The 26707-nt window shown below is 39.2% G+C and overlaps 2 protein-coding genes across 3 annotated transcripts; one reads left to right on the plus strand and one right to left on the minus strand.

Moving 5' to 3' along the window:
- The first annotated feature begins 4104 nt into the window (after positions 1 to 4104).
- Positions 4105 to 18182, plus strand: fah (fumarylacetoacetate hydrolase (fumarylacetoacetase)). 2 transcript variants are annotated; one of them, XM_061068138.1, is made up of 15 exons: positions 4105 to 4259; positions 4430 to 4555; positions 4710 to 4820; positions 5846 to 5967; positions 6651 to 6700; positions 7492 to 7582; positions 8961 to 9058; positions 9635 to 9687; positions 9838 to 9937; positions 11923 to 12053; positions 12965 to 13040; positions 13685 to 13731; positions 15067 to 15168; positions 15611 to 15728; positions 17431 to 18182. In XM_061068138.1, exons 1-15 carry the CDS (start codon positions 4179 to 4181, stop codon positions 17505 to 17507), a joined length of 1383 nt encoding a protein of 460 aa, XP_060924121.1. In that variant the 5' UTR covers positions 4105 to 4178; the 3' UTR covers positions 17508 to 18182. The 2 variants fall into 2 exon arrangements, with proteins under 2 accessions (XP_060924121.1, XP_060924122.1); XM_061068139.1 differs by lacking the exon at positions 4430 to 4555 and having other exon boundaries at positions 4107 to 4259.
- An 8025-nt stretch (positions 18183 to 26207) lies between these two features.
- Positions 26208 to 26390, minus strand: LOC132998472 (cortexin domain-containing 1 protein-like). Its single transcript, XM_061068141.1, has one exon. The coding sequence runs from the start codon at positions 26388 to 26390 to the stop codon at positions 26208 to 26210; it is 183 nt and encodes a 60-aa protein (XP_060924124.1).
- Positions 26391 to 26707: the final 317 nt, after the last annotated feature.

The raw sequence follows: 26707 nt of genomic DNA on the forward strand, positions 1-26707 counted from the left end.
AAGGTCGCAATGGTGGATCCAGTTCGGTGGATTCTGTATCGTGCCTGCTGATCGTAGTGGTAATGGAGGATCCTTTGTCACGCTGGCATCGGCTGATGGTGGACCACGGCCGAGGCGGTAGCTGATAATGGATTCTAACTGGCGGCAGTGGACAATAACCGTGGATTATAGTGGATCCCATCCTGATGCTGGAAGGTGATCTTGCTGGCTGCTGACCGGAGACTATGCTTGCAGCAGGACTGCTTCACATATAGTATTGAAAAATGTTTACCCTCATCGATGCTGCTAAATTAATGTGGTCAGTTACCTCAATGCAGGTTTACCAACATTCTTTAGGCTTTTTAATTCTTGGAACTAATACAAATTGTTGTTGAATTATAGATCATTTTAGCTCAGGTCACTATATTCAGCAGTTATTCACAATCTTTCAGAAAAGCTTTCCTGAGAGATTGCGTCTGTCAATGCTCGACTGGTTACTCGGTCTAGAGTACTTTCAACATAGTTGATGAAACTAGACTTGCCGGCACCAGCTGGTCCATGAAGAAGAATTCTGATGTGTTGGAGTTCTTTGTTTCAAGGTCGATAAGATTCCACAAAATACAGATTTTCCTGGTTGTTTCAGTTAATTAAAGAAAAAGAAAAAAAATAAGAACTATTTGAGCAATTTGAGTTTTTTTTTTAATAGCAGACCATGTAGGGCACCGTGGCACCATATTGATTGAATAAGTTAACTCTTACTTACTATGGCAGCGTCCTCCATGGCTTACTTATAAGTGCTAAATAACAAAAAACACATCAAAGCTGTAGTTTTACACAACTTCACTGCCATGCTGTGTTGTTTCTACATGTACAATTTGAATAAATGTTCCAGTACAGCATTTGTAGAAATCTTACAAGAGAGTAAAATGTGGTATGTCCAGACGGACCTCCTCCCATTGCTCCAAAGTGAGACATCAACATGTCAATGTTTATGATAGATGTCTCGATAGAAGAATACACTGGTATATGAAAGTGTGTAACATTAAGATAAATACATTTTTGTTCTTGTTACTCTCTTGTGACTCTGCACACTGATGAACTTCACTTTCGCTATCTGTTTTTTACCTTCAGTTTACAGCCAATCATGTGAGTAACAAGAATCAGGCTTTTCTTAAGCAGAGTCATTTTAATAACAATTACTTCAAACCAATGTGGATTCCCTAGCATGTGTTTAATATGAAAATGATCAAAATGTAAAATCTGTCAATTTATCATACTATCAGTACAGTCATTTGAAATTTACTTTACCCGGTGTGCAAAGGTCAACAGTTTTTGTTGGCTGGTCACACTGACATTCATTATTATGAAATGTATTGACAGGAAAGTGGGGTCATTATCAAGAAAGGGGTAGATTTATTTTTAGACCCTTTCAAACCTTTCAAAGCAGTGGCGTGCTTTGAGCAGAGTCCCATCACCGGTCACTTAACACCTGCACAAGGCTACAGGGTGTTTGTTGATTTTAGTTAAAAAATGCCCTTCAGTTTCGACATCTCTCAGCTGATCTTATTAGATTTTAGTAAGTCCTGTTTTATTTAATGCTTAATCTGAAAACAAGCAGGAACAACGCCAGCGATTTTCAGCCCAATGAAAAGATATTTGTGCTGTTGAAACTGCCTCAAAACCCAAATATGTCACTCCTCTAGGAACAGAAGTCAAATAATGTGTGAGAATATTTGTATGGCAGGCAAAAAAAATTACCTCTCGTGAGGATGGTTTTCTGATCTGTTCGCTTGTATCACTTGCACATGAATGTTTTTTAATGTGGTATGGTATTACATTACATTTTATTTAGCTTACACCTTTATCCAAAGTTACTTACAATAGGTGGATTCAACTATGAGGGTACAAACCCAGAACAACAAGAATTAAAAAGGAAAAATTTTCTTCAAGATAGCCAAACTACGAAATACTATAAATAAGTGCCATTTAAGTGCTACAAATTGTTTTTAGTTTAAACTTTTTTTGGACCCAATCCATTTGCAGGACGGAACGCAAGTAATTATGTTTTGGAACATTACATTATATTACATTTCATTTTGCTGACGCTTTTATCCAAAGCGACTCACAATAAGTGCATTTAACCATGAGGGTACAAACCCAGACATATAAGAATCAAGAAAGTACAATGTCTTCAAAATAGCTAAACTACAAAGGGCTATAAGTAAGTGTCATTTAAGTGCTCCTAAATTGTTAGTTTAAAATTAACAATTTGCGGGCAGCCACTGGTAACCAGTGAAGGGAGCGGAGGAGCGGATTAGTGTGAGTGAATTTAGGTAGGTCAAAGTCCAGTCAGCTGCTGCATTCTGGATGAGCTGCAGAGGTCGGATGGCACTAGCAGGTCGACCTACCATGAGGGAGTTGAAGTAGACTTTGCATGAGATGACCAGAGCCTGGCCCAGAACCTGAGCCGCCTCCTGAGTGAGAAGCACTATTGAAAACATCAGTAGGATCATTTTATATTCAAATTCTGCCAATAGATCTTTTTCCCCTAATTCGTACACACTGACCGTGATGGATTCTTCCTTGGAAACACAGCTATTTCACTGCATAGTGGTTCCAGTGCTTCACTTTACTTGTCTGGGTAAGAAGTTGAGAAAGCTGTTTTTTAAGCAGCAGGGCAAGCACCAGCCAATCAGTTGCGGAACCAGGTATGTGTTCAACTGGTTGTGTAGTTGACTTGCATGTACTTGAATGGACAGTTAGCCTGGCTTGGTTTTTTGTTTATTTTCTTTGGGAAGTTTTTGGCATTTTATTGATTGAACAGTAATATTGACAAATGGGGAGAGAGTCCTCAAGCCTCTATTATTTATCCTTGTTTTATTTTTCTTTAATTGTTGAGGGATTTATTCCTTTTATTCCTCTTTCTTCTTATTCATTGTCATTGTTTTTACTTTTAGGTGGTTAATTCAATCTTATTCTCCGAATAATTTTGATTGCCTGAATTTATTTGCCTTTGTCCTGGGTTGCCTTGGACTTTGGAACAATGTTTTGAAATGTGCTTTTTTATTGTTATATGGGTGAGCTATGTGAGCTAGCACAAACTGTGTTGTAAGTTTGAAGTAGGAAACTGTGATTGGTTGCTGTCATTAAGACGATCGGGCCAGCTCCAGGCATCAGGCACTCCCAAAGTTAAGCACAACAGACCATCCCAGTGAGCTGAGTAACTTTGATGAGGAAAGGAAGAGGAGCCTAATCTGAGCAGCATGCATGGGAATAAATAACAATTGACTAATTTGTGGATTTCTGCCACTTTCTCTCTGGACTTATGAATGTCCAAAAAAACACAGACATATTTAGGGGACTGATATCTAAGCGTGTGTACAATTTTTAACATTCAAATCAAAAATCCAGATCTTGTGAATTTAAATGCTGTGAATACAATTTTTCTGATGTTCTCCATTACACGTGGCATTTATTGCACTTGTGTCCATCCTGGGGGAGGGATCCCCTCACATGTGACTCTCTTTGAGGTTTCTACGTTCTGTTTCCCCTGTTAAAAGTGATTTTTGGGGACTCTGGGACCCTGGAGGTATGTGCTTTAAGTACCATTCTAGTTTTTAATATTTTTCAGCAAACCAAAATCAAGCAATCAAATAATGCATCCATCCACTTTAAGGACAAAGGTAATAAGGTTTACACTTTCTGTGAATATCATTTATATCATGGGATTATTATCTTCAGTCCAGGTTCTTGTGTTTTTGTCAATCAGTTACTCGGAATATCTTTTTTCTCTCGTATTATAGGTTTCATATTATAATACACTTACCTCCTGTTTTAGAAATTAGGTTCTACTTAAAACTATTGCTACTCTCCATGTTTCCTCACACTGGAATGTTTCCGGTATCTTCTTTTTTAATTAAATAGCTGCTATGAGAATCTTATTTTAATTCTGTCCTTTTCTTAAAACTTTTACTTACAACCATTGAAACTGGTCAGAGCCAGCACTACAGTTTTGCTGAGTCATTTACCAGGCTTGTTTGACTACCAGAGGGCTAGATTAGGGAGGATACTACAGGCAGCATGTGATTGGCTAGGCAGTGGGAGGCGGGCCTGTCCAAACATCTGGAAGAGTTTACTGCTGCTGTTGAGTCGCTCAGAAACTCAGTCAGGTTGAGTAGAGAACCACAGCCAAAGAGAAGATGTCTTTTATAAAAGTTGATGCAGCTTCTGATTTCTCCTTCCAAAACCTGCCTTATGGTATATTCTCATCACCAGACAGGGTAAGTGTCATTTGTTTTTGTTCTGCTGACTTTTCAAACATATAAAGCTGGAGTGTTGTCACACAGACACCACTGAGGACCTTTGGTCAAGATTTTCAAAATAAAATATTTGGATAACTTTAGGCTAATGAGGGAGAATTTGATTTCAATTGGGAACTTTATCTTCATAGTCACAATTGCAGTTTCTAGAAGTGTACTGGCATGTGTGGTGCAGCGTGTATGCCTGCTGTGAGTGTACTCGGGGCCTGGGCCATTCCACACAAAAGGATTGCAGCCAGTACACATCTCACACAGAGGTAATATATGTTTATGAATGCACAAATTGCAACTATAAATGATTAATGCATGGTTTTCTGGAGGAAATACCACAAACTATAAGAATATTTATAACCACTTGATAAATTCAGTCTATTATTTGTAGTTACGTCAAAGTGTTCTCTTTTTCCGCAGCTCAAACATCGTATTGGTGTTGCCATTGGAGACCAGATTCTGGACCTCAGTGTAATAAAGTCCTTGTTTCAAGGACCTGTGCTTTCCAAACATCAGGATGTCTTTGAACAGGTAAGTTTTATCATAAGGACTATTGAGAGAGCAATAATTTTCTTGCCAGGCATGAATGACAAGTACTACAAATCTTTTAGTTTAGAGTATGACATTAACAGCGCTATTGAAAAAAGTCCTTTTGTCGCCTTCCAAAATAAGCCCAGTGAGTCCCATGACCCTAAAACCCTTTAAACTTTAGTTTTGACTCTGATTCAAGGCGATGAGGGGTTACGTAACCCTATATTGGGCATACAGAGCAGTTCCAATTCCCACTAGATTTCAAATTTGGTCAAACAGCCACAGACACTGGTGTACCAAGTACTCATATCCTGTACTTCAGTACAAGTAGCAATACCACAATATTACAAGAAGAAATTTACTTTAGGTAGAATTACAGACATCTGAACAAAATGTACTACCAAACTACCAAGCGCCCATACCACAGAGCTACCTCTGCTTGTTTTATCATATTGGATTAACATCATGAAAGCAAAAATATATTACCTTCGTTTTTATGCTGTATCTGAACAAGCAGGAGCGATTTAGCAATTTATACACTTTTGGATAATTTAATGACTAACTTGTACATAATATTATACAATTATAGTTTATCTAATCTGCTTATATGGGTTATAAGACTGAGCTGTTAAATAACGTGGTGGAAATGTTATCTTCCTCTGTGCAGCTCAGCCAGGTTGAACAAGATTGAAAAATAACTAATGATCATGTCTATTGCAATTCATGTGCTGAATCAGCAGCTTTCATTGGATTGGGCTGCCATGTTTGGACATACAGTGTTTAATCTGTTCCATGTAAAAATGAGAATTGCTCATATGTAAATATTTCCTATGCACATTTTTCCACGCCTCAAAATAATAATAACCTTTAACCTGCCACAAGATGTCATTTGTGTGTCAAGTTAGTGGCTCTGCCCAAAACCTATGTGGTGGTATTACCAAAATGCATTGTCCTTCAATGAAAGTGTCAGCAAGAAGGGCTACTTAATATATTACATTTTGTTTGTTATCTTGTCTCCCTAAAAGCCCACACTTAACGCATTCATGGCTCTTGGTTATGAGGCCTGGAGAGAGGCCAGGAAGACGTTGCAGGTGTTGCTGTCAGCCAATGATAGCACACTGAGAGATGACATCAGCCTTCGGAGCAGGTCGGTCTGTGTAGTGTTTGCAGATGCAGAAGTCTACAAAATGCACATACCTTCACAACCTTGTCTCTGAGATCACAGCAGGTCATCATCAGAAGCTAAGGACAAAGTGGGGTGTGGTCAGATGTAGGCTACCATGTGAGCTTAAACATTTCAAGCAAAAAAAAAGATAATTGTGTGTATTTATATCGTGCTTTTCTAGGCTTGATGACCACTCAAAGTCCTTTTGTAGTACACTTTTGCCATCCACCCATTAACACATATCCAAACAATGCAAAACTTTCTCTACCTCACACTCAAACACTGCTGGCACAGCCATCATTGGGCATATTGGCTCAATAAATACAGCTGTCATCATATTTTCTAGTCTAGTCCAAAAAAGACAAATGGAATTGATTTATATATGCTTCTCATGCAGCCATGGTTGTGCAAGCAAGGGGATTAGAGTGATCTATATAAATGTCTCTGTTGCTATTCATCTCCTGTCACGTATGCTCTCTGAGTCACACAGTAAATAGTTCAGACATAAGGTCAGTGTCCTTGTTCTGGGAAATAATTTTCTGTAGTGTTGAAACTCAGCCTAATATTTTAACTCTCCAAAAGGCTTTTAGCTTTATTTATTTGCTAATTGATCTTAGGCATTTTCATTGTTCATTGTTTTTGTGTCTTTGTCCTTGTCTACGCAGAGCATTTGTACATCAGAGCACTGCCACTATGCACCTTCCTGCAAACATCGGTGAGTCATATCATGGTATAAATCCTGTCATCAGAGTTGTATGTTTTATCAATGGCGAATCTAATAAAACGGAGCCGATCTGCCCCTTGGCGTCATCTCTAAAGTTAATTTCCCCTCATACTTTTTGAATAATGCATTTGTTTGAGTCAGTGTCATCAGTCTTTAATGTCACGACGTGTCTCACCTTTGGAGAGAGATTGTTTGCCGTTGCTGTGAACTGTCAGTATGTGTTAATGTCAACAGCTGCCAAGGGCATCACTTCCAAAAGAACCGGGGACACTCCCTTCCCATCCTGTCCTAAATTCCCCTCATTTTGATTATTTGATATAACAATTCAACTCTTTATAAGAATAACTAAAATGTGCTTACAGAAAAAAGTCCCCAAAATAACAGCTCTGGCTACAGACTGCTCTAATAATCTGATTATTATTTATTTATTTTTATTTATTATTATTGGTGGTGCTTATTGGGATAACAGGAAGTCATGACACGCCACGGGCTGGAATATAAATTCCTATTTGCTAAACTGGGGAAAATAATTTCCTTGATAACTTGGTTTTGTGCACAGAGACATACAAGATCTATCATGTCTTATTTTATTATTTTGTACATCATATAGGAAGACACAATGACAGACTCATAGTTATGTGGATTTAAAGCACAGGGGGGCGCTGTTTAACCACATACCACAATTCTGTTTCTTTGACTCCTCCATTATTCAGGTTTGTGCTGATAAAGTCCAGGGGGTAAATGTGTGTGTTTCAGTTCTTCTCCCTCTGTATTTTTCACAGGCGATTACACTGACTTCTACTCCTCCAAAGATCACGCCACCAACGTCGGCATTATGTTCCGGGGAAAGGAGAACGCTCTGATGCCAAACTGGTACACTCTCACTCAAACAAACTGATAAACTCAAAGCTCACCAGGAGGCCTCCAGGCATTCCCCAGTGCTGGGATAGATACTGAGAAACTGGCTCTGTGAAAACAGTTATAATTGATTTGGGCCTCAAGAGCATCAGTGTGCATTTATACGCTGAAACAGGGCCCTCAACAGACATTACTGCACCAGACGTTGAGAATGCTTGCTGTGGTGGAGTTCACATCACATTCCCGGCAGTATCTCCTGCAGCATAGACAGCCTTCATTTAATCCGCGTCCCACATGGCAGGAGTGCTAAGGTGGCTGAGGCATCTCGGCCTCTCTGTAAACACTTTGGTTTAGCAGCTGACAGGCAGGTTGTTCATCATGCCTGTCAGACTCATGTCTGAATTAAAGGGGGCAAGATAGTTTTTAGCAATGGACCACATGTATTTGAATCCTTTCGTTAAAAAGGGAGACCAAAAGGGAAAAAGAAATTGATCCGACTGATGTGTTTGATATGGTTCTTTTATTCATGTTTTAAACTAGCTCTGAGAAATAATCTATATATTTACATCAACCATGCACCATCAATTGACAATGTGAAAAGTATTTGTCAGTGTAAAAAGGAATGAACCCCCAGTGAACCTTCATGAACAGTTTGCTGCTTCCCTGTGCTTTACAGAGCTTTTTATTGAGCTTCAGCTCACAGTGTGATTTTGGGGCCCAGAAGGCAGCTGCTCATCACTGCAGCCACTGAGCGCCTCCCCAGAGTGCAGTGCTTCACTACACTGATAGAAGTGTTTGTGTTGGTTGAATTACTCCCTGTTCAACATACCCCTCTGCCATTTGTCCGACCAGCCACCCGACGATTCAGTCTTTCAGTGTCAGAATTGCATCTGTATCCTTGTTGAGAGTGCCATTGTCTGTACAGCTTGTTGACTTAATAGCTCTCATTGCTGTTGCTTTTCTGTACTTCACTTCCCAGAGATCACCTGGGCAGAGCAGAGACATCTCACATAGTCCCCCTTTTCAATCTCTGCTCATCATCCTTAAAACTCTGTGAATTCTCATTCATATATGCACAATTTGTAGACTAACACTGAACTGTGGGCACAGCAGCCTGTTAGAAGAGTAAGTTTGCGACAGTGTTCTTTGTGCACACCCAGTGCTAGACCAGGAAAACTTTATTGATCACGTAGTACACACAGATCCTGTGCCATTTACACCATCTCTTATTGGCTAGTCATCACACATCACCTGCTTCCACATAAACTGAAGCTAAGTATATACAATTGAGAGCATATTTAACATACATAAGTCAACACAGCCCAAGTACAAACTGAACTTGATTTTCCCATTTTGGTCTCTGCTGTGGTAACTTGGCCGTTGTGTTTTGCAGGCTGAGGCTTCCAGTGGGGTACCATGGCAGAGCGTCATCCGTGGTTGTTTCTGGGACCCCAATTCGCCGCCCCTCAGGCCAGATGAGACCTGACCAGAGTAAGATACTTATGTTTGTTGATGGACGTGTATGTACAGTGCTCTTATCAGTGCCTTCTAACAGACAACCTGCTGCTACTCGAACAACCAAAACAATGAGCTGAAAGATGCTGAACCCTCAGTAGAGCTGAGAGGAACTATATAGTTACGGATGAATCCCTATGGGTTCATCAATATTGAGTACACCTTTCACATTATACAGCATCATTTGATCTAGCGTTAATATATGGATATTGATTTGCTCAAATTTTTCTGTCAAAATCTAGTTACAAGACCATCATTTTGGTTTGGCTCTCTACGTGGGTGTTGTCAGTTTGTGTGTGATTATATTACCACAAAACACACCTGGAATCAAATAGTTCTCCAGTAGGTTTATCTGGCCATGGGTGTGATACTGTCTGTCATTGTTGTGTTCACTGCTTGGCCTTGGACATTTAATAAGTCCATATTCAGCCCCCTTAAGTGAGCAGTGTGTTGGCAAATTTAAAATAATTTTGAGGATGTGACTATTGAACAGATTTTGGTTGATTTAAGTACACAGTGATAACCGTGTTTTCTTTTTTTCCTGTCTGCTAGCGAAACCTCCAGTGTTTGGGCCGTCTAAGCAGATGGACATTGAGCTGGAGATGGTGATTACAGTGTTTATTTATTTTCCAAGTATTATAATTACATGCTTGAGAAAAAGGCCTGAGATGCCTTCGTGATCCATATTGATCCACAATAGCTTAGCAGTTTTTCACTGTTGTTATATTTTAAAATTGCTTCTGCTCTTGGATAAGGCCTTCTTTGTTGGAGGAGGGAATCAGCTTGGGGAGCCCATTCCCATCCAGAAAGCCCATGAACACATCTTTGGCATGGTACTGATGAATGACTGGAGTGGTAAGAGTCTCTGCAAAACATATGACACCAGCAGCATCATGATATGAACCGTCATGGGCCCTCAGATGAATAGTTTCTAAACATGTGCAGTGATTTGGAGAAGATTTGGAGCTTTAGAGGAACTTTTGGCCTTTTATATTAGACAGAGCTCAGTAAAAGGTTAAAATGTTGAGGTGTTTAACAATAAACCAAATGTGTTCATATCAGTAAAGTTTGTTTTGACTGGTCTGATGTCTGAACTGGTTCTGTGATGACGCTAATGGTAAATCACTGCCAGATAACTCATGAGCAGAGACACTTCACTTTAAAACACACTTTCTTTTATTTAGCTCTGCATTATAAATGTTGATGCAGTCGCTTCCGATTTAGACAGATGGAAAATGTTTCAGATGAAGTGGCCGCGGCAGTCCTCATAGAAACATGAGTGGAAATATTATTGATTGGGCTGGGAATCTCTGGAGGAGACGTGCATGGTGTTGTTGTTTTCTGACTGTCATTCTCTCTAATATCCCTTCCTTATGGCTGAACTGTGATACCACAGCATGACAAACAGTTTCCTCTCCAATAATTCATTATAAGGGCGACCATACCATTTTACACCTGACCTTTGAAAAATATTTTTGGGGGATTTATCCTCCAGTTCCTCTGTCACTTCATGTGTTAAACATGACTTAATGCCCATTGTAATTTAATGTATACATACAGTATATGTACAGCATGGATTTCACAGTATCGCTTTAAAATGCCTAAGATTATGTAATGAAAAGATCAAAAAATACCTGAGGAGCCATCTTCATCTTCACATGTCAAATGTTCTAAAAGGTCTTAGAGTTATGGCTATGAAGTAGGTGCACAGTAAACCTCACAGATGGATACAGCCCTGGTAACCATAATGTTGGACATTAAACGTAAAAAACACTCGCAAAAAGAAGACACTGGGAACATGAAGAAGAAATAGGAAAAGAGAAAGCGAAAAAGTTCCATGACGACTAACGGGTGAAATAGACAAACTAATCAAGAAGCAAAGAGACTTATATAAGTCTCTTTGCCTTCCCTGTGTATATACACAGGGAAGGCAAAGATAATTGAACAAAAGTGAAACGCATGTGTAAGGAACAGGTACAGATGATCACAATTTGAAGGGCTGGAAACAGCACAAAGACAGGAAGTTAAGCTAGAAATACTGTACATGAGGAGTAAAAACTTCAAAATAAAATAGAAAACTGAGAACTCAGGGAGAAAATATGGAGCACCAACTTAAACACAAAGAAAATTGAAAGAAACTCATTATCTAATATTCAAAGTCATGACACAAATTTCTCGTGATCAGAGAAAAACCCAAGTGGAATTAAGTAGTTTCTCATTTAGTCTCAGGCCCTGTCAGAAAACCCCAACTCCTTATCCCAGCTGCATAATTCATCCACAGTCTGTGAGGAGCAGGGAAATGTGTGAAGTCAGATGTGGACTGATTTGACGCTAAAGATGTCTCAGAGCAGCGATTACATTACAACTTATTATTTCAAACCTTCCATAATGTGTTGTACATAAAGAAATAAATATATAGCATATTATTTATCATGTCAGGTTTATTGTATTATAATTCTTTGGAGACATTTTTATAAATATATTAATGGAAAATATGTACATCAGAAAAATGCAGATAGATAGATAGATAGATAGATAGATAGATAGATAGATAGATAGATAGATAGATAGATAGATAGATAGATAGATAGATAGATAGATAGATAGATAGATAGATAGATAGATAGATAGATAGATAGATAGATAGATAGATAGATAGATAGATAGATATTTATGTGAGAATACTGGGATGTAACTCAATACGTTTAATCAAATACTTTACTCAAGTATATATATTTTTTAATACCAATTACTAGTTAACATTCTGTTTTTTTAGTGATACCAAACTTTTCCCTGCTCTTGTCACAACCTTCTGCCGTAATGTTTTTGCTTCTTATCAGCCAGAGACATTCAGGCATGGGAGTATGTTCCTCTGGGTCCATTCTTGGGCAAGAGCTTTGGGACAACAATCTCCCCTTGGGTTGTCCCCATGGAGGCACTGTTACCTTTCGCAGAGCCCAACCCTATCCAGGTAAGTGCATACATATATGAGTTTGGACAGCCATAGATGTAAACTTCCACTTGGTTGTAAGAGGTATCACATGTTAACCACTAATTCTAGTTTTCACTCAGAGGTATTAAAAGAAGCTGACACATTATTACCTAGGTCAAAACAAGTTCACATGTAGTTTTCTCTACGTAAAATTTGACTTCAAACAGAATTCCTAATATTAAATTAGATATATAATCATTTGACCTTTAACCAGGAAGTGCCTTTGTTAATGTGCATGTTTTCTGTAGTAGATTAGATTAGTCAGTTGTGTCGAACGCACACAGTTAGTGCGGCTTTGACATTTACATTATGAGAGAGATTTAGCAGTTTAACATACTGATGCAAGCTGTGCTAAAAACTAGTTTCAATCAATGACAATAAAACAGTGTCGACAGAAAAAATTAAGTTCTGGCCACAGCTTGCTTTGACTGACAGAGGGATATTAAAACAATAGGAGTGAAAATATGGACGAGGATAGTAACTTACCTGGAACAGAGCATATTGATTGTCACACTTGCTGCATTAGAACTACACTTGGACATTAAAATTAAATGCAACAGAGTATATTTAAGTTGATTCTACTTACTCTTGTCTGGACCTGATTTACAGCGAAAGGCTTTTCCTCTGGCGCCATCCTTAGTACAAACATAACATTCTATGTCTCACTATTCAATTCAATTACATTTTATTTGTATTACCCCAAATCATAATGTACATTATATCAAGACACTTTACATAAAAGTTCAAGACCTTAAAAATTATAGAGAAAACTCAACTGTGCACCATCAGGTGTGGTTTTAATCATAAACCGTCAGTTTAGCTTTCACATGAGGCTGTATTCTTTTTTATTTATTTTAAATATTTGGTTTCTGTTTCTCCTATATCTGCAGGATCCAGAGCCCCTCCCCTATCTTCAACACCAAGATCCTTACATTTTCGACATTAACCTGTTTGTGACCCTCAAAGGTACAGTGCACGAAGGGATTATAATCAAATCAAATGTAATGGTTTCACTTTGTACTTGTGCAGCCAAACACACACACACACACACACACACACATACACTGCTTAGCAGTAAGAGCCCTGAGGTGATCCATGGTAATGAGTAGTCATTAAGTTCTGTTTATGACTCCCTATCCCTTTCTCCACCCCTCTCTAATGTTGCTTAATATTTTACCACCTGAACTTTCCACTAACATCTCAGGGGTTTTCCATCCCTCCCACAAACAATGTGTGGATTTAGTTTTGCAGCATAAAGTACTCTGCCAGTTTTTAATGTTTGTATATTCTTGTTGTATAATTGCTGCTGCAATAACACACATGTTAAGCAGGTTGAGGTTTAAGATGAATACAGTGGAATAAAAAGTACAACTTTTCCCTTTGAAATGTACCGGAGTAGAAGTATGAAACTACTATAAGGAACAAGTACCTCAAGACTGTACTTATATGATGTAAATAGACCTCATTACCTTCCATCACAGTTGATGTGGTAGTTATCATGTGCAAAACCTTAATTCAGCTTTCCACTATATCTCACTGTTTCATGTCAGGAGCACTGTACATGTGTTATGTCATGAAGTGCTTGTCATTTTTGTTATCTCCTCTTTTAGGACAGGGCATGGCAGAATCAGCAACCATCTGCAATTCAAACTTTAAGGTAAGAATAATACTGAGTTAGATCCACTCTGGATAACGTGTAAAGTAAATCAGACAGAATGAAAAGGTGTTTTCTTAGTATTAAACATGTCAGATACACCATGTTTTGTAGTGGTAGTGAGTGTGACTGTGACCTTCTGGTAATAGTCTGCAGGTTTTTGAATGGCCCAGTAGATATACCACATATTTGTTGTGGAAGCAGACAATTATGAAGATATCACAGATTTTAAAGTTCAATTTACAAACAATTTAACACATAACACCAACAGAACAGTACACCAATTCATGTATATGTTACGCAAAAGGAAATCCATAGGCTACATTTGTAGTGCACAGAATTGTTTGTGTCACTAAAGCATTAAAGTAGGGCCACAACTAACCATTATGTTCACTATCAATTCTCTGTTGACATGGGTTGTCCACCTATGTGGAGAAAAATGAAAGAAAATGGCATGAATAATAAGACCATCTTAAATAAGATGGTGGTTCGGTCTTTATTCCTCTCGGGTATTTACAGGGTGAAGGAAACAAGCACAGAGCTTCTAATTGCTGTCAAGCATCACAGTGACTGTAAAGAAAATAATGTAGATGCTGCACTTTCCAAGAGGAAATGAGCAAGTGTGCATAGGGACGCACACTAACGCGGGACATGCTCACAGTGAAAAGTAAAGGGCATTTCAATATCATCACAACTGTAAACATGTTGCTCTTGGAGTTTGGTGACCGACCATATACTGAATATAAAGATGGATGGCGTATTTCCACTTCCTCCCATTGTAAAAAGTAAAGTGAAGCCAAAATATCCCAGATAGGGTGCAGCCATCTTGTGCTTTTAATGTAATTTGGAGTCAGAGACTGCATAGGAGTGCCTGTGGATAAACGCTCAACCAATCAGTCTCAGCTGTCTCACCCCATCTTTATAGCAATAAATAAGTCATTAAAACCAGACAACACTTAAGCGTACATCACTGTGATAAAAACATGATAAACATACTGATCTGCATGTTTCCCATAGCCTACGATATCCTTTCACCAAGGTTTGTGGAAATCTGCTCAGTTGTTTTAGGGTAATCTTGTGAAACAAAGCAACAAACAAATAGATGGGAGAATCCTGACCTCTTTGGCAGAGTTAATAATTCACATGTTTAGGAGGCTAATGAGTGTGTGAAATATGGTACAGCTTGGAGAAGGAGACTGTCGGACCTTGGCAGAGGTATGCGCACAAATCAGTGTCATAGTTGTCTTTGGTTTGACCTCAGAACCTCTGGTCACAGCTTGTTGCTCGAGGTCATAAGTCTGTTTGTCTCTCTCTCTCTGTCTCTCTCCCGGCCTCTAGTACATGTACTGGACCATGAAACAGCAGCTCGCTCATCACACAGTCAATGGCTGCAATGTCAGAGCAGGAGACCTGATGGCTTCTGGTACTATCAGTGGACCTGTAAGTCTGCATTTATTGTAAGATCAGTGAATTAAACTGTTTATTCTATTTGATATGTAAGACTACCCTGAGGGACCATGATTAAGTAAGACCATTTGTTTTTGTATTGTTGTCTCTGTCTCTGTTGTCTTTTTTCATCCTGTAAAAACAACAGCAACTTGTACTTCTTAGGTCATCTATATTTTTTGTGGAACTAAATTATTAATAAAAAAATATTTTTTCTTTTTCTACAAGTACTACAAGTAACATTCAACATTTGTTTATTTCAAAAGATGCAGAAATTAAGTACACACCAGGGTTTTATATTTCAAAGCTGCAATTTGACCAGTTTCCTGCATTTTCATAAACACGTATCTATCAAAGGAAGAATTTTGGTCAAACTCTGTCCTGTGTTTTCTATGGGCAGTATATTTGTAATGTAAAATGCTCTATCACCCAACAGGAGGCAGAGAGTTTTGGATCCATGCTGGAGCTTTCCTGGAGGGGATCTAAGACGATCGATCTGGGAGGAGGAGAGAGCCGAACCTTCCTGAAGGATGGAGATGAAGTCACCATCACAGGTCAGACTGAAGCTTCTGCACAAAAGCGGGGAAACATTAAAAGTGGTGCTTTTTAAAAACTGCCTCTCAAACTATATTATCAAACCCAAGCAGAGAATCACTGAGATGATTGGCTCAGACTTTAAAATGTTTTTTTTTCAGTGACTGAAAATAGGCTGCATATTAACCCCTCATCATGTTATTTTTAGGGTTAGAGGCTTGAAGGGCCAGGGGTCTCATTTATAACCGTAGAGAGCCTGAGACGTGCTTACTCCACTTCTCAGGCAAACGTTGGGATTTATCAAACTGACGGGAAAGTTTGCGTATTTGCAACTCTGCCAACTCTGACCCATGCGTACAAATGTTTTGGAGACTGGAAAATGATGATGCAGATATGCGGAGGTGAACTGAAGCAGATTATTGATCCACTTCATCATTAACACAAAACAATTGAAAAAAACTTACAACAAATTACTTTCAGATACTAATAAGCAGCAGAGTTGCAGAGAGAAGTCATTAATAGATTTAATAATATCTTCTAACACTTTGTGTGTATCATCCAGGAAGAGTGTCTGTTAAATCCCTGCAGTGAACGTCACTGTGCCATCAGGCGCACATAGTGCTCAGAGCGCACTGTAGTTCACTCACAAAAAATAAAGAAAAACTATTCACTCTTCAAATAATATCCCAGAGTGGGGTTTAGGATCCACTGATGTGAGGTAATGGGTCCGATTTCCTCTGCATATATAAATACTGTGGTGACAAATGTGTGCAATGCTGCGTGTTGGATGCAGGCGAATGGAAGGATGAGGCTGAAACAAGGGTTCAGTGATCACAAAGACTCTATATCCCATGATGATCTGTAATTTCTTAGCTGAACTGAGTCCAGTATCAAACAGATAGAACCGAACCATCCCAGTACAAACACAAGCAGATAATAATAATTATTTTAAATTCTATAGATTTGGGACATATCAGCTGTCTCTGAATTTAATAATTCTGCAGTTTTGGATGATTAAAACACGAACATAAGGTACGACAAGTCCCCCCACATTCCATTCTAAAAGTGTGTTTTCTTTGCCTCCCCCTTTGAATTGGATTTGTTTTTATTTTATGCTCCGTCCATTCTATCGTCTTCGCTCGCTCTCACTCACTGCATTAACAGCAGCAGTGAGTCAATGTATTTTTTTTATTAATGACATCACTGCTGTACAATAAAATCACTCTTCACCTCCAGCTCACTAACAAGTTAATGTCAGGAAGAAAGTTTCACTTCCTCTTCTCATCGCTTGATGCTGTGACTCTGTCATGATCACGGTGGAAACCCAATGGTCAGCAGCATAATTCAATATTCATGAGGTGCTTTGCATTGACCATTTATGGTTAATAGGGCAGGATAGGAGCCTGATCCAAGTACGAACGTTTCCAGGAGGACTGTGATCTATAAAATGAATCTTGCGTGCCGGTGTGCGTGCACATGGTTTTTTAATCTGAATTTTCTTTTGCATACTCCAATTTCTTTGACAGGCCACGCCCCTAACATAGTTTGAGGCTTGAATCCGCTCATTGCCGCTTGTGGCTACATTTTCTATTTGAAATCTCATCTCTGAGGAAACTATCCATTATGATTAAGAAGCAGGAAAATAAAGCCCAAAACATCCCTGAAATGAATTCCATGATCCCATGTTTCATATTACAACTTTCATTATCTGCTTCTGTCTAGGTCACTGTCAAGGAGATGGATACAGGGTTGGCTTTGGACCCTGCATTGGAACCATCGTGCAAGCCCTGCAACAGTGAAACACTGCTATTGTTACTCATTTGTTTTCACATCCTTTTATAGAGCATAAATACTGGAAGGCCCAAACTAACACAACTACAACATCTCTCCGAGCTCTGACCCTCGTGACTTGGGCTGGGAGACTTTCATTTGATTGCGATTTTTTTATATGAATGATCAAACTTAATCCTACCGAGACTGATCTTTGCATTTGCGCCTTTTCTCAGTAAAAACATAGATCTAGGCTAATTGTATGGTGTCCGAGAATTTGCTAATGATGCCATCTTTGTAATACCTAACCTTTTTTAATCATGATTCTACTCAAAATTGTTGCACCTGTAAACCTAACAAATATTGAGCAACATGTTTTAGTTATTTTGTATTTGCCTACAAATTATTCCCTTGATGGATGTAAAAGTGGTTTTGTTACATTGTTGACATATGATTGAATCATGAAGGATAACATTGAAACCTGTGCTGATATCTAGCCCTATAGACATCAACCACTTCCTTACATAAACACATGCTGAGCTCCAATCCAATTCATTGTATGCTCTGTAGAGTTGTATTGCCATTGTTGTTAAGTGTCTATCCCACTTCAGTGTTACTGCTGTACCAGAATCAATATTATTGATTTTTTATGTGAGTAGGCTCTTGATTTATTATGAAATAATAAACATCATTGTGTTTGTGTCTTCTGTTTTCCTGTTTACTCTCTGTGCCCATCAGATGCTGGTGTCTTTAGTCCCAGCTGCACTGAACGCAAACTAGTTATATACATTTGGTGACAACAGCTGTTGGGCAATTAAATTCTGTACCTAACAATGATGAATTGCTCTTACTTTTTGCCATTTCTGCCTCTGGATTAGGTAGTTTAGCTCTTTTTGCAACACACTAGCAGATGTTTCCTGTTTAGACTAGCAAACGCATGCTCAGTGTATGTGAGTGATTACATGTGTTGTGCAATTGATACATTAAACGTGACACCATTAGTCAGGCGGGATGTGCTCTGTCAGGGATGCTCTACTACTCACGCTCCCTGGAACCTCTCCTCCAAAGAATACATTCCAGTCTTCAGGGGTTGTTTTAGTGAGAACATTATTCAATCTGCCTACACAGACGATCTTATTGTTTTTATTAGAAACCAGATAGATGTCGATTTTTTAGCAGATATCCTCAAAGATTTTAGCCAGAGAGGAGGGGGGACAGAGCCTCGTCCACCTGGCCAGCCGGACTGCCACTTTCGGACATCAGTTCATTCAAATCTACCTCACAGGTCGAGGCAGATCTGATGTGAGAGATGTGGCCAGCAGCATCCTTAGCGTGCCATTAACCTGGGGTTGGATGATCCTGTTTTTAACCTATTCTAAATTTCTAAAATTAAGTTTTTTGTTATCAAGGTGTTTTTAAATGGCCCTTTTTTTTTACCATAAAAGCTACCTAAAAGCCGACCCTCTACACTGGTTGGACTAGATGTCAGCAACAGAACCACACCCGGCCTGATGTCGGCGCTGATGACCTGGTCTAGAACTCCTACCCTAGAGCAGCTGGTGGATGCAGTGGGGACGGCGCTAAACAACACCCAGGCCCTGGGCTCTCTGATGGGGCTGCAGTCTACCCGGGTGGCCCAGAGGATCCTGGAGCTCTTGACCCAGAGGCTCTCTGGAAAAGATCAGAGCCTCCTGATAGCCTACCACAACAAAGAAGCTAAACCTGATGCTGCAGACCCCTACCCTGAGCCCAGGGTTGGGGCAGAAGCAGGGCCCCTACTCACTGTAGCTAACGACCACAAACCCTCTGTGTAGGATCAAAAGAGCAGAAAAAAAGATCTACAGAAACTGTGTGAACAGCATCCCCCAGCCCGGACTGAGCATCAGGCCCCCCACTGTGTAGTCTAAGAGGTGGGGCAAAAGTCGACCCAACCCACAGTGAAGGATTTTATATATCAACATCCCCTCAAAAAACGGACTGGCGACCACCGGGGGGGAATTTTACACTGTGCCGTTGCTTCAACATTTTTATTTCTGTTCTAAATCCCTCAGTTCCTAACAATTGCCCTTTTTGCGATGTGCATGAGGCTGTTTATCACGTTTTACAGAGTGCAAGAGACTGACAAGCCTCGTCTCTCTTTTAACATTTTCTAGACTTTTTAACGTAATTTTTACTGAGATGTTTTTTATCATGAAAGCTGGCTACAACAAATTTAACAAGGAGTTAAAGTGGCAGCTCCTCAACTTCCTCTCAGGTAAAGCCAATCTGGCAATTTACATAAGCAGGAAAAACAGAATAGAGAAGGCAGGAAGCAATGGCAGTGTGGGTGACAAACCTTAGGGCAAGACTCCAACCCAACTCTGATCTTGAGTCTTTTAAAAAATCCTGGTGTTTTAATAACATCATCTGCAATGTTACTAACAATCAGCTGTCTTAACCACACTCTTTATCTGAATCATGTATTTTTTATATTTTATTTGCATCAGCACTTTATTTAGACATTCGGTTTGTGAGAATGAAAATATCTTAATAAAGTGTTTTTAAAAAAAACAATCTTTCTCTCTCTTACACACACATAAACACAAATCTTTCTGTACTACTTTGACACTGTGATTGTAGTAAGGTACAATTGTGAGTGATTTATTACTTACCAAACCATTCACTAAATCATGCTTTCATCTGTCCTTTTGCAGAGGAAAAGAACCTTTGGTTAAAATTGAGAATTGATCTTGATGTTCTCCAGTGTAAATTATGAGCTACAATCCCAGTCAGACATTTTTGATTTATTGTCCTAAGCAACTTGAAAAGACAAAAAAATTTTACTCCCACACAACAACAAAATGAATAGGACCACAGTCATCAAACAGTCTCACCTGGTCCTCATAGCAAAAACACACACTACTAGCCTAATCTTTCGCCAGGTGACAGATGATTTATCATTCTACACTGAGCTCTCCAACAGTTTTGTCAGGATCTGGCACTTTAGTCTATGTTTGTAAAAGTGTTTTCTGTTTAGTAAATCTCTATAGTGTTTGTTGTAGTTGTTTTCATGTTTGCACACCCTGTTTCTGTTTCCTGTTTTATTTTGTAGTCCCTCTTCCTTGTGTGTTGTTTCCGTCTTCTTCCTGTCTGTGATTATCAGCCTTGCCCTCATGTGTTTCACCTGTGTTCAATTGCCCCTGCCTTCCCTGTGTGTATTTAAGCCTCTGTCTTCCCTTTGTCCTCTGTCGGATTGTCTGTTTTTCCTGCTGTGTTTCTGGTTGCTGTCCTGATCTCCTGAGCCTCGTGTAAGCTTATTTGTGTTTTGTTCCTCATGTTCTTGTCTTTCCAGTTTGCTACTCCTTTAGTGTTTAAGTTTTGTGTTTAACTCCTTTAGTGTTTGTCTAGTTTAAGCGTCTTTTATATTAAATACTACTTTTGTTAACTATCTCTGCTCCTGGGTCCATCTAATCCCACCAATCCTGACAAGTTTTTTCCTTAATTTGATATCTTAAATGTTCACTTGATTATTTGTACAATTACTGCCACTTCAGGCCCACCGGGATAGGGAATTTAGGGGAGGTGGTCTTAAAACTCCATTGTATACCATAATATTAATTAAACCAAACATTAGCTATAACCTTAGATGTTGCTTTTTTCTCCATAAATAGTTCGGCTATCTGTGGCCTCCCAAATAGCTCTCTCCATGTAAACCCTTCCTTTTATTTCTTATAACAGTGACAGTAAAATAAAAAGATATAGAAATACAATATTCACATTGCCCCTCATTACACTGGCAGTATAATAAGTGACAACTGCTTGTCCTGATACAAACAAAGAGCTAGCATATAAGACCAGGATTTAATTTGAAATACTCATGCAGAATTTGCAGAAATCTAAAAATCAGAGAGCTTTTAGCAGGGAACACTCACACAGCTAGATGCATACTGAATGTGGTTAACGTTGCCCTGCGCCCCCAACATGAGAGGAAGACTGACCTTTTCTTAGAAACAGGGCAGGAGCAGAGAGGAGGCTGCCAGCACTGAGCCAAGGTGAAAGGCAGGAGAGAGACAGGAAATAATTTAACAGCCACAGCAAATTAAATCACTGTTTTACATTCTCACAATACAGTTCCGACCTCATTATGGTAATTCACTGTGTACCATGAACAAGACCTTCAAAGCCCTGAGAGTGGTTGAATGTGCGGGATACACCCTTGACTCTGAGCTCAGAGAATCCATCTCTCTACTACTTAGCCTATTATGCCAGACAGACAGTGATGAAATTGGCCTTGGGGCTGGCAGACGGTTCCCCGTGGATTAACTCTGGATGATATTTCATCAGGCCTTTAGTGTGAACCAATTACATCTTTAAACTGATGTGGTCCTACTTTCCTTTGTTACTTATAAAGCACATAAAATGACAGGTACATAATTTAAAATCATCTTTATTGCACTGCTGTCCAGTCTTTTTTAGATTGTGAGGCACCTCACAAATTCGGACTCAGTCAGTCAACTTGTTCATACATGCTGCTATTTTTCGAGATTCTTGGAGGCTTAGCAAAGTCTGCAGAAGCAGCTTCTACTATGCCTCACATCCACTGAACCCAGCTGGTTCACACTTACAACATGGCTGCACGAATGGCTCAGTTATGGCTCCATTGTGGTCTTAGTTCCTGCTGTGTTTGTTAATTTAGTCACATATGCAGGTTTATAGCTGTACTCTATTCTGCTTAATCATTTTACTACACCAAGAAGTTATTTTTCCTCACCTCCAAATGGAGCTCATGCAAAACAATGATAAGCTGAGATATATGAGATAATGATAACCCGTTGAGGGCCGGGTTTGAGCGGTGCACTAGTTTCTTTGAATATGCAAAGACAAAGTCAGCAAGTTAAAGGAATTTGATTACATTTTGATTCTAGGTCTATTATATGTATAGACCATTTTGTACATTCACATTGTATTTCAGGCTTTCGCGAAATGTGAGCCTCTGCAGCATAAACAGAACTGGAGCATATAATCGGTGGTGTGGATAAAAGACTGCGAGGTGCAGCAATGCTCAGTAGATTTTCTTCTTCCTCACTCTATGCTACTGCTGAACTCTGAAGCATGCTTCACCCTCATTGTTTTACAGCATATGAAACAGGAGTTTATTTCAAAACCGCCACTCCACAGATTTTAAGCCGAGCGTATCAGTAAACTGTTGACTTTCACACTCCCTGCCACCATCTCTCTTGATGTCCAGCATATGAAAGTAATGTGGAACTCAGCATTGTGCCAAATGGCTCTTGTATGTGGATTCCTGTAAGCATAGGCACTTAACTCAACATAACATGCAACTGACAATCATTTCATAGATGATAAATGCTTTTAGTGCAGGTAGATAAGTCAAAGACAGATTCAGTTAAAGTTGCAGTGTGTAGAATTTAGTGACATAAAGTGGGGAAGTGTCACGTTGCAGTTGAATACCCCTCACCTTATCCTCCTCTTCCAAACATGAAAGAGAACCTGTGGTGACCCCCCCGCCCCCCATGTAAATATAGAGTATTTCAATATAAAGGGCCCATTCAAGGGTCATTTACAATTTAGATGAAACACCCTCGTGAAAACATCACTAGGATTATTTGATATTTAATTTCTGTTAATAGATCCCTTTCACCTAAATCTTACACACTGGACCTTTAAGTGCAACAAGGAAAGGAACACCTCAGCTTGTTCTAAACTAATATCTGAGACAGGCAAAGCAAACAAGATTATAGATTTCTGAACACAAGCAGTGTCTTGGTGTGCCCCTGTGTTTGCATTTTGTATAGCAACAGTAGAGGACATGCTATGCCAATAAAACATAAGCAAGCATGACTGCTACTGTAAAGGCTAAAACTGCTCAGTGCATATACTCAGACGCTGAATCTCAAGCAAGTCAATCAAGTCCTGCGAGAATGTCCCAACTCTAAAAAACAAGCAAAATCTTTTTGAGTGGTTTCAAATAAATAGACAAAGGCTTCCTTTCTGACATCTTGTGTGAGGTAAAGGGACACTCCAGATATATATTAATTCCATAGACTTAAGGAACTTGTAAGAATCTAATGAAAAAATGATAACTTAATCAGCAGAAACACACTATGATATTGCACACTTCCATGGGACATACTCCAAAAACCCAGGATCCTACACTTCCCATTGTGCTAGTAGCATGTTTGGACTTCATTAGTGGAACAATACCTGGCTTGTGGTGCAGTCTTATTCAATTTTTCAAGACGAGGAAGGTGATTATTAAAAAATGTTTCACTTTTCAGCTGTTTACTTAATGTTCAGTGTCTGTGAAGACTCTGACCATGACGGCAGCTGGAATTTCAGAGGTAAGTTGCATTAGTGAAAACTGTGTCTCCTGACAAATGTTATTTTATTGTTAAATAAAAGTTTGAAGACGTTGAATGGATGGCATCAACCCTATTGTCCATATTTAGAAAGGGCCTCGCTTGGTAGATGTCACAACTGGCGAACACTGTTTTTATTTCAGCTAAGAGTCTTTCTATTCTTCCTATAAGATCATTTCAAGCTCTGAAATATATTTAGGTTGCATGTATGTACAGGATGTCTGAGTTGTTCACAGTTTTCAACGATGTTCAGCTCAGGGCAATGTGAGGACCAAAGGTTTTAGCTTGTGTTTTGTAAAGCCATTCACATCCAGAATTTGCTGATATCTACTGTATTTTAAACTATTTTTCTTTGTCTGTGCAGTTTTACCTTTTATCAGAGAAATAAGCAAAGAAGAAGAAATCGCCTTAGAACAAATTGTACAACCTGATGTACAAAGTGTGTCATTTTAGATAGTTCTTGGTCAGATATGTTTGGTTTTAATTAGTTGTTTGATGCTATACAAATCAGTGTGAAATGAGATTCACTCGCAATTGGTCGAGCACATGTATTGGTGGGACTTTGATAAATTGGCTCCACTGCACAATCACCACAGTGCAGACCCCAAATTACATCATCAGCAAAAGATGGCAGCGCCCATATCCAGGATATTTTGGCTTACTTTTTGTACTGTTGGAGTCAGCGGAGTCAGGTCCTCCATCTTTATATACAATCATCGATTTCAGCTAAGTACTCTGGTAGTGACTAATTTATCTTATAATACGGAACACATTTCACTTTTACATAACTATAAAACTAATCCAGTCAGAGTTGGCCTGGTGAAACAAAAGCTTGGGGATTTACCGCTAGGATAACTCGGCATTAATGCATTTAAACTGATTTTGACATGAGACATCTGGGTAGGGTCCATTTGTACTTGGTATGTGCTCAATCATAATTTTTTTAGTTTAAGCATTATGTAAAGACAGAATGTGAGTGATTGTGACCTTGTGTGTTTCTTGAATTTGTGGACACCTCATCTTACAAGGTGTGGCAAAATTGTGCAATATCATGTAATTAGTCACCCACAATGTGGTATTATGTTCTTACACAGTATTTCTAATGTGTACAGGATGTTGTCAACACATAATGGCTAAACTATGTATGATAATGGTTTATTACAACTTGTCTGTTGTTTTTGTAGCTTTGGTGACCATTTGTATTGTTCATTGTAGCAGCAGCGGAGATCTGGAAACACCATGATAAACATGGGCAGTCAGGTAATCCGCTAAGTATTAAACTGTGCTTTTATGTGGTAACACTTGCTGGCAGCTAAAGACACGTGTATTACTACTTTTTAGTGTTAGTTATGTTCTCAGATCTTAGCAATGCGTATGCTGACAATTAAATGACAAAACTACAGGGATACAAGTTGTAATGACCTGGAATTATGCTTTCAGTTAGAACAATAGGTGAGGCCAACAATTACAGACTATAGATTTTTACATGATACGTTGTCTCGATGTGGAACATTGACATTTTTTTATTTCATAAGCCAGTCTTGTGGAAGTTATAAAACCAAAGCCTGATTACGGTGTATTAGTTAACAACGTGTTCAGGCTGTGCCACTTCTCTTCTTCGTGTGCTGATTCCTCAAGACATAAAGGGAATGTGCGGTCAATTGAGGCTGGCGTCCAATTGCCATTAGTGAGTGTTTTTGTTAGTCAGACAGGAATGTAAGGCAGGCCCAGGGCTACTGAAGAAATCTCTAGGTACGTAGAAGAGCTAAAAGCCAATTTTATGTGCTTTACTCTGTAGTTACAATATTGTCACTCTTTCAATGGCTAAGTCGGCAGACAGAATCCCAGAATTTGTCCTTATGGACATTTCTTATGAGTGCGATTCATGCCCAGGCCTTTTTTCTGCATGCTATTCTCTACTCTGTGAAGGGATAGTTCTTTGAAGTAACAGAGAGGTTTTCTCTACATTTACCACTGCAGAATGTCTAAGTACCACACTGAACCTTTTTTAAAGTAACAAAAGAATAAAAATCAACTTCAATACACTCGTATATAGCATAAACATTTTTGAATTTGTATTCAAGGAAAATAACTTTTGAACAGAGGAAGTACACTCTTATGTGCTTCTTCATCATTTAAGAGTCTTTAAAATGATACAAATTTCCCTATAAAAAGCAAATATTCAATTTATTTTGATTAACCAGATTTTTGGCTTGCTTGTGCCTTTTGGGAATGAAATAGTTTGTGGAGTCATCAAGGTTTCATTCTGATTCACAGCCTCACTACAAAAACCTTGAAGAACAATCTTTTTCTTGTATAGTTTCCTGGAGGAAAACACATATACATGGTATGAATATGTATATGAGTATTTCAGTCGTCCAGGTGCTGTTCCTCCCATGTGGAGGTGGGGATTGCACTGTAGGGGTCCATGATCACCTTGGCACAGCGGATGATCATGGCCATAAGAAGTAGGCAGAGGAAGGCGATGCAGGCCAGAGTAAGGCCCTGGTCTACATCCACGAAGGCTGTCTCCACTGTGCCTTCCACCTCCATGACGGATGTTGTCTGCTGCTGTCCTCAGACACACCCACACATCCTGCTGTCATCCTAAAGCCCCAACTGCAGATGCACAGAGAGAAGAAGCAATTGTTAAGTCACGCATAAGTCAGAGAGATGTCAGAGATCAGGGGATTTAAGTCATAACATGATGCTCAAATTGCCAGAGGCTGCATTCAGGTCAACAGCTTAATTTTTTCTGTGGCCACGTACACTCCTGGTATCAACATGTGGTTCAGCAGCTCCAAGTACAGATGGGAACGCACTTAGATCAAAATACAATCCAGTCACGCCGGAACACATTCGAAGGTGGT

The sequence above is a fragment of the Limanda limanda genome, chromosome 3, assembly GCF_963576545.1.
Source record: "Limanda limanda chromosome 3, fLimLim1.1, whole genome shotgun sequence".
Lineage (NCBI taxonomy): Eukaryota > Metazoa > Chordata > Actinopteri > Pleuronectiformes > Pleuronectidae > Limanda > Limanda limanda.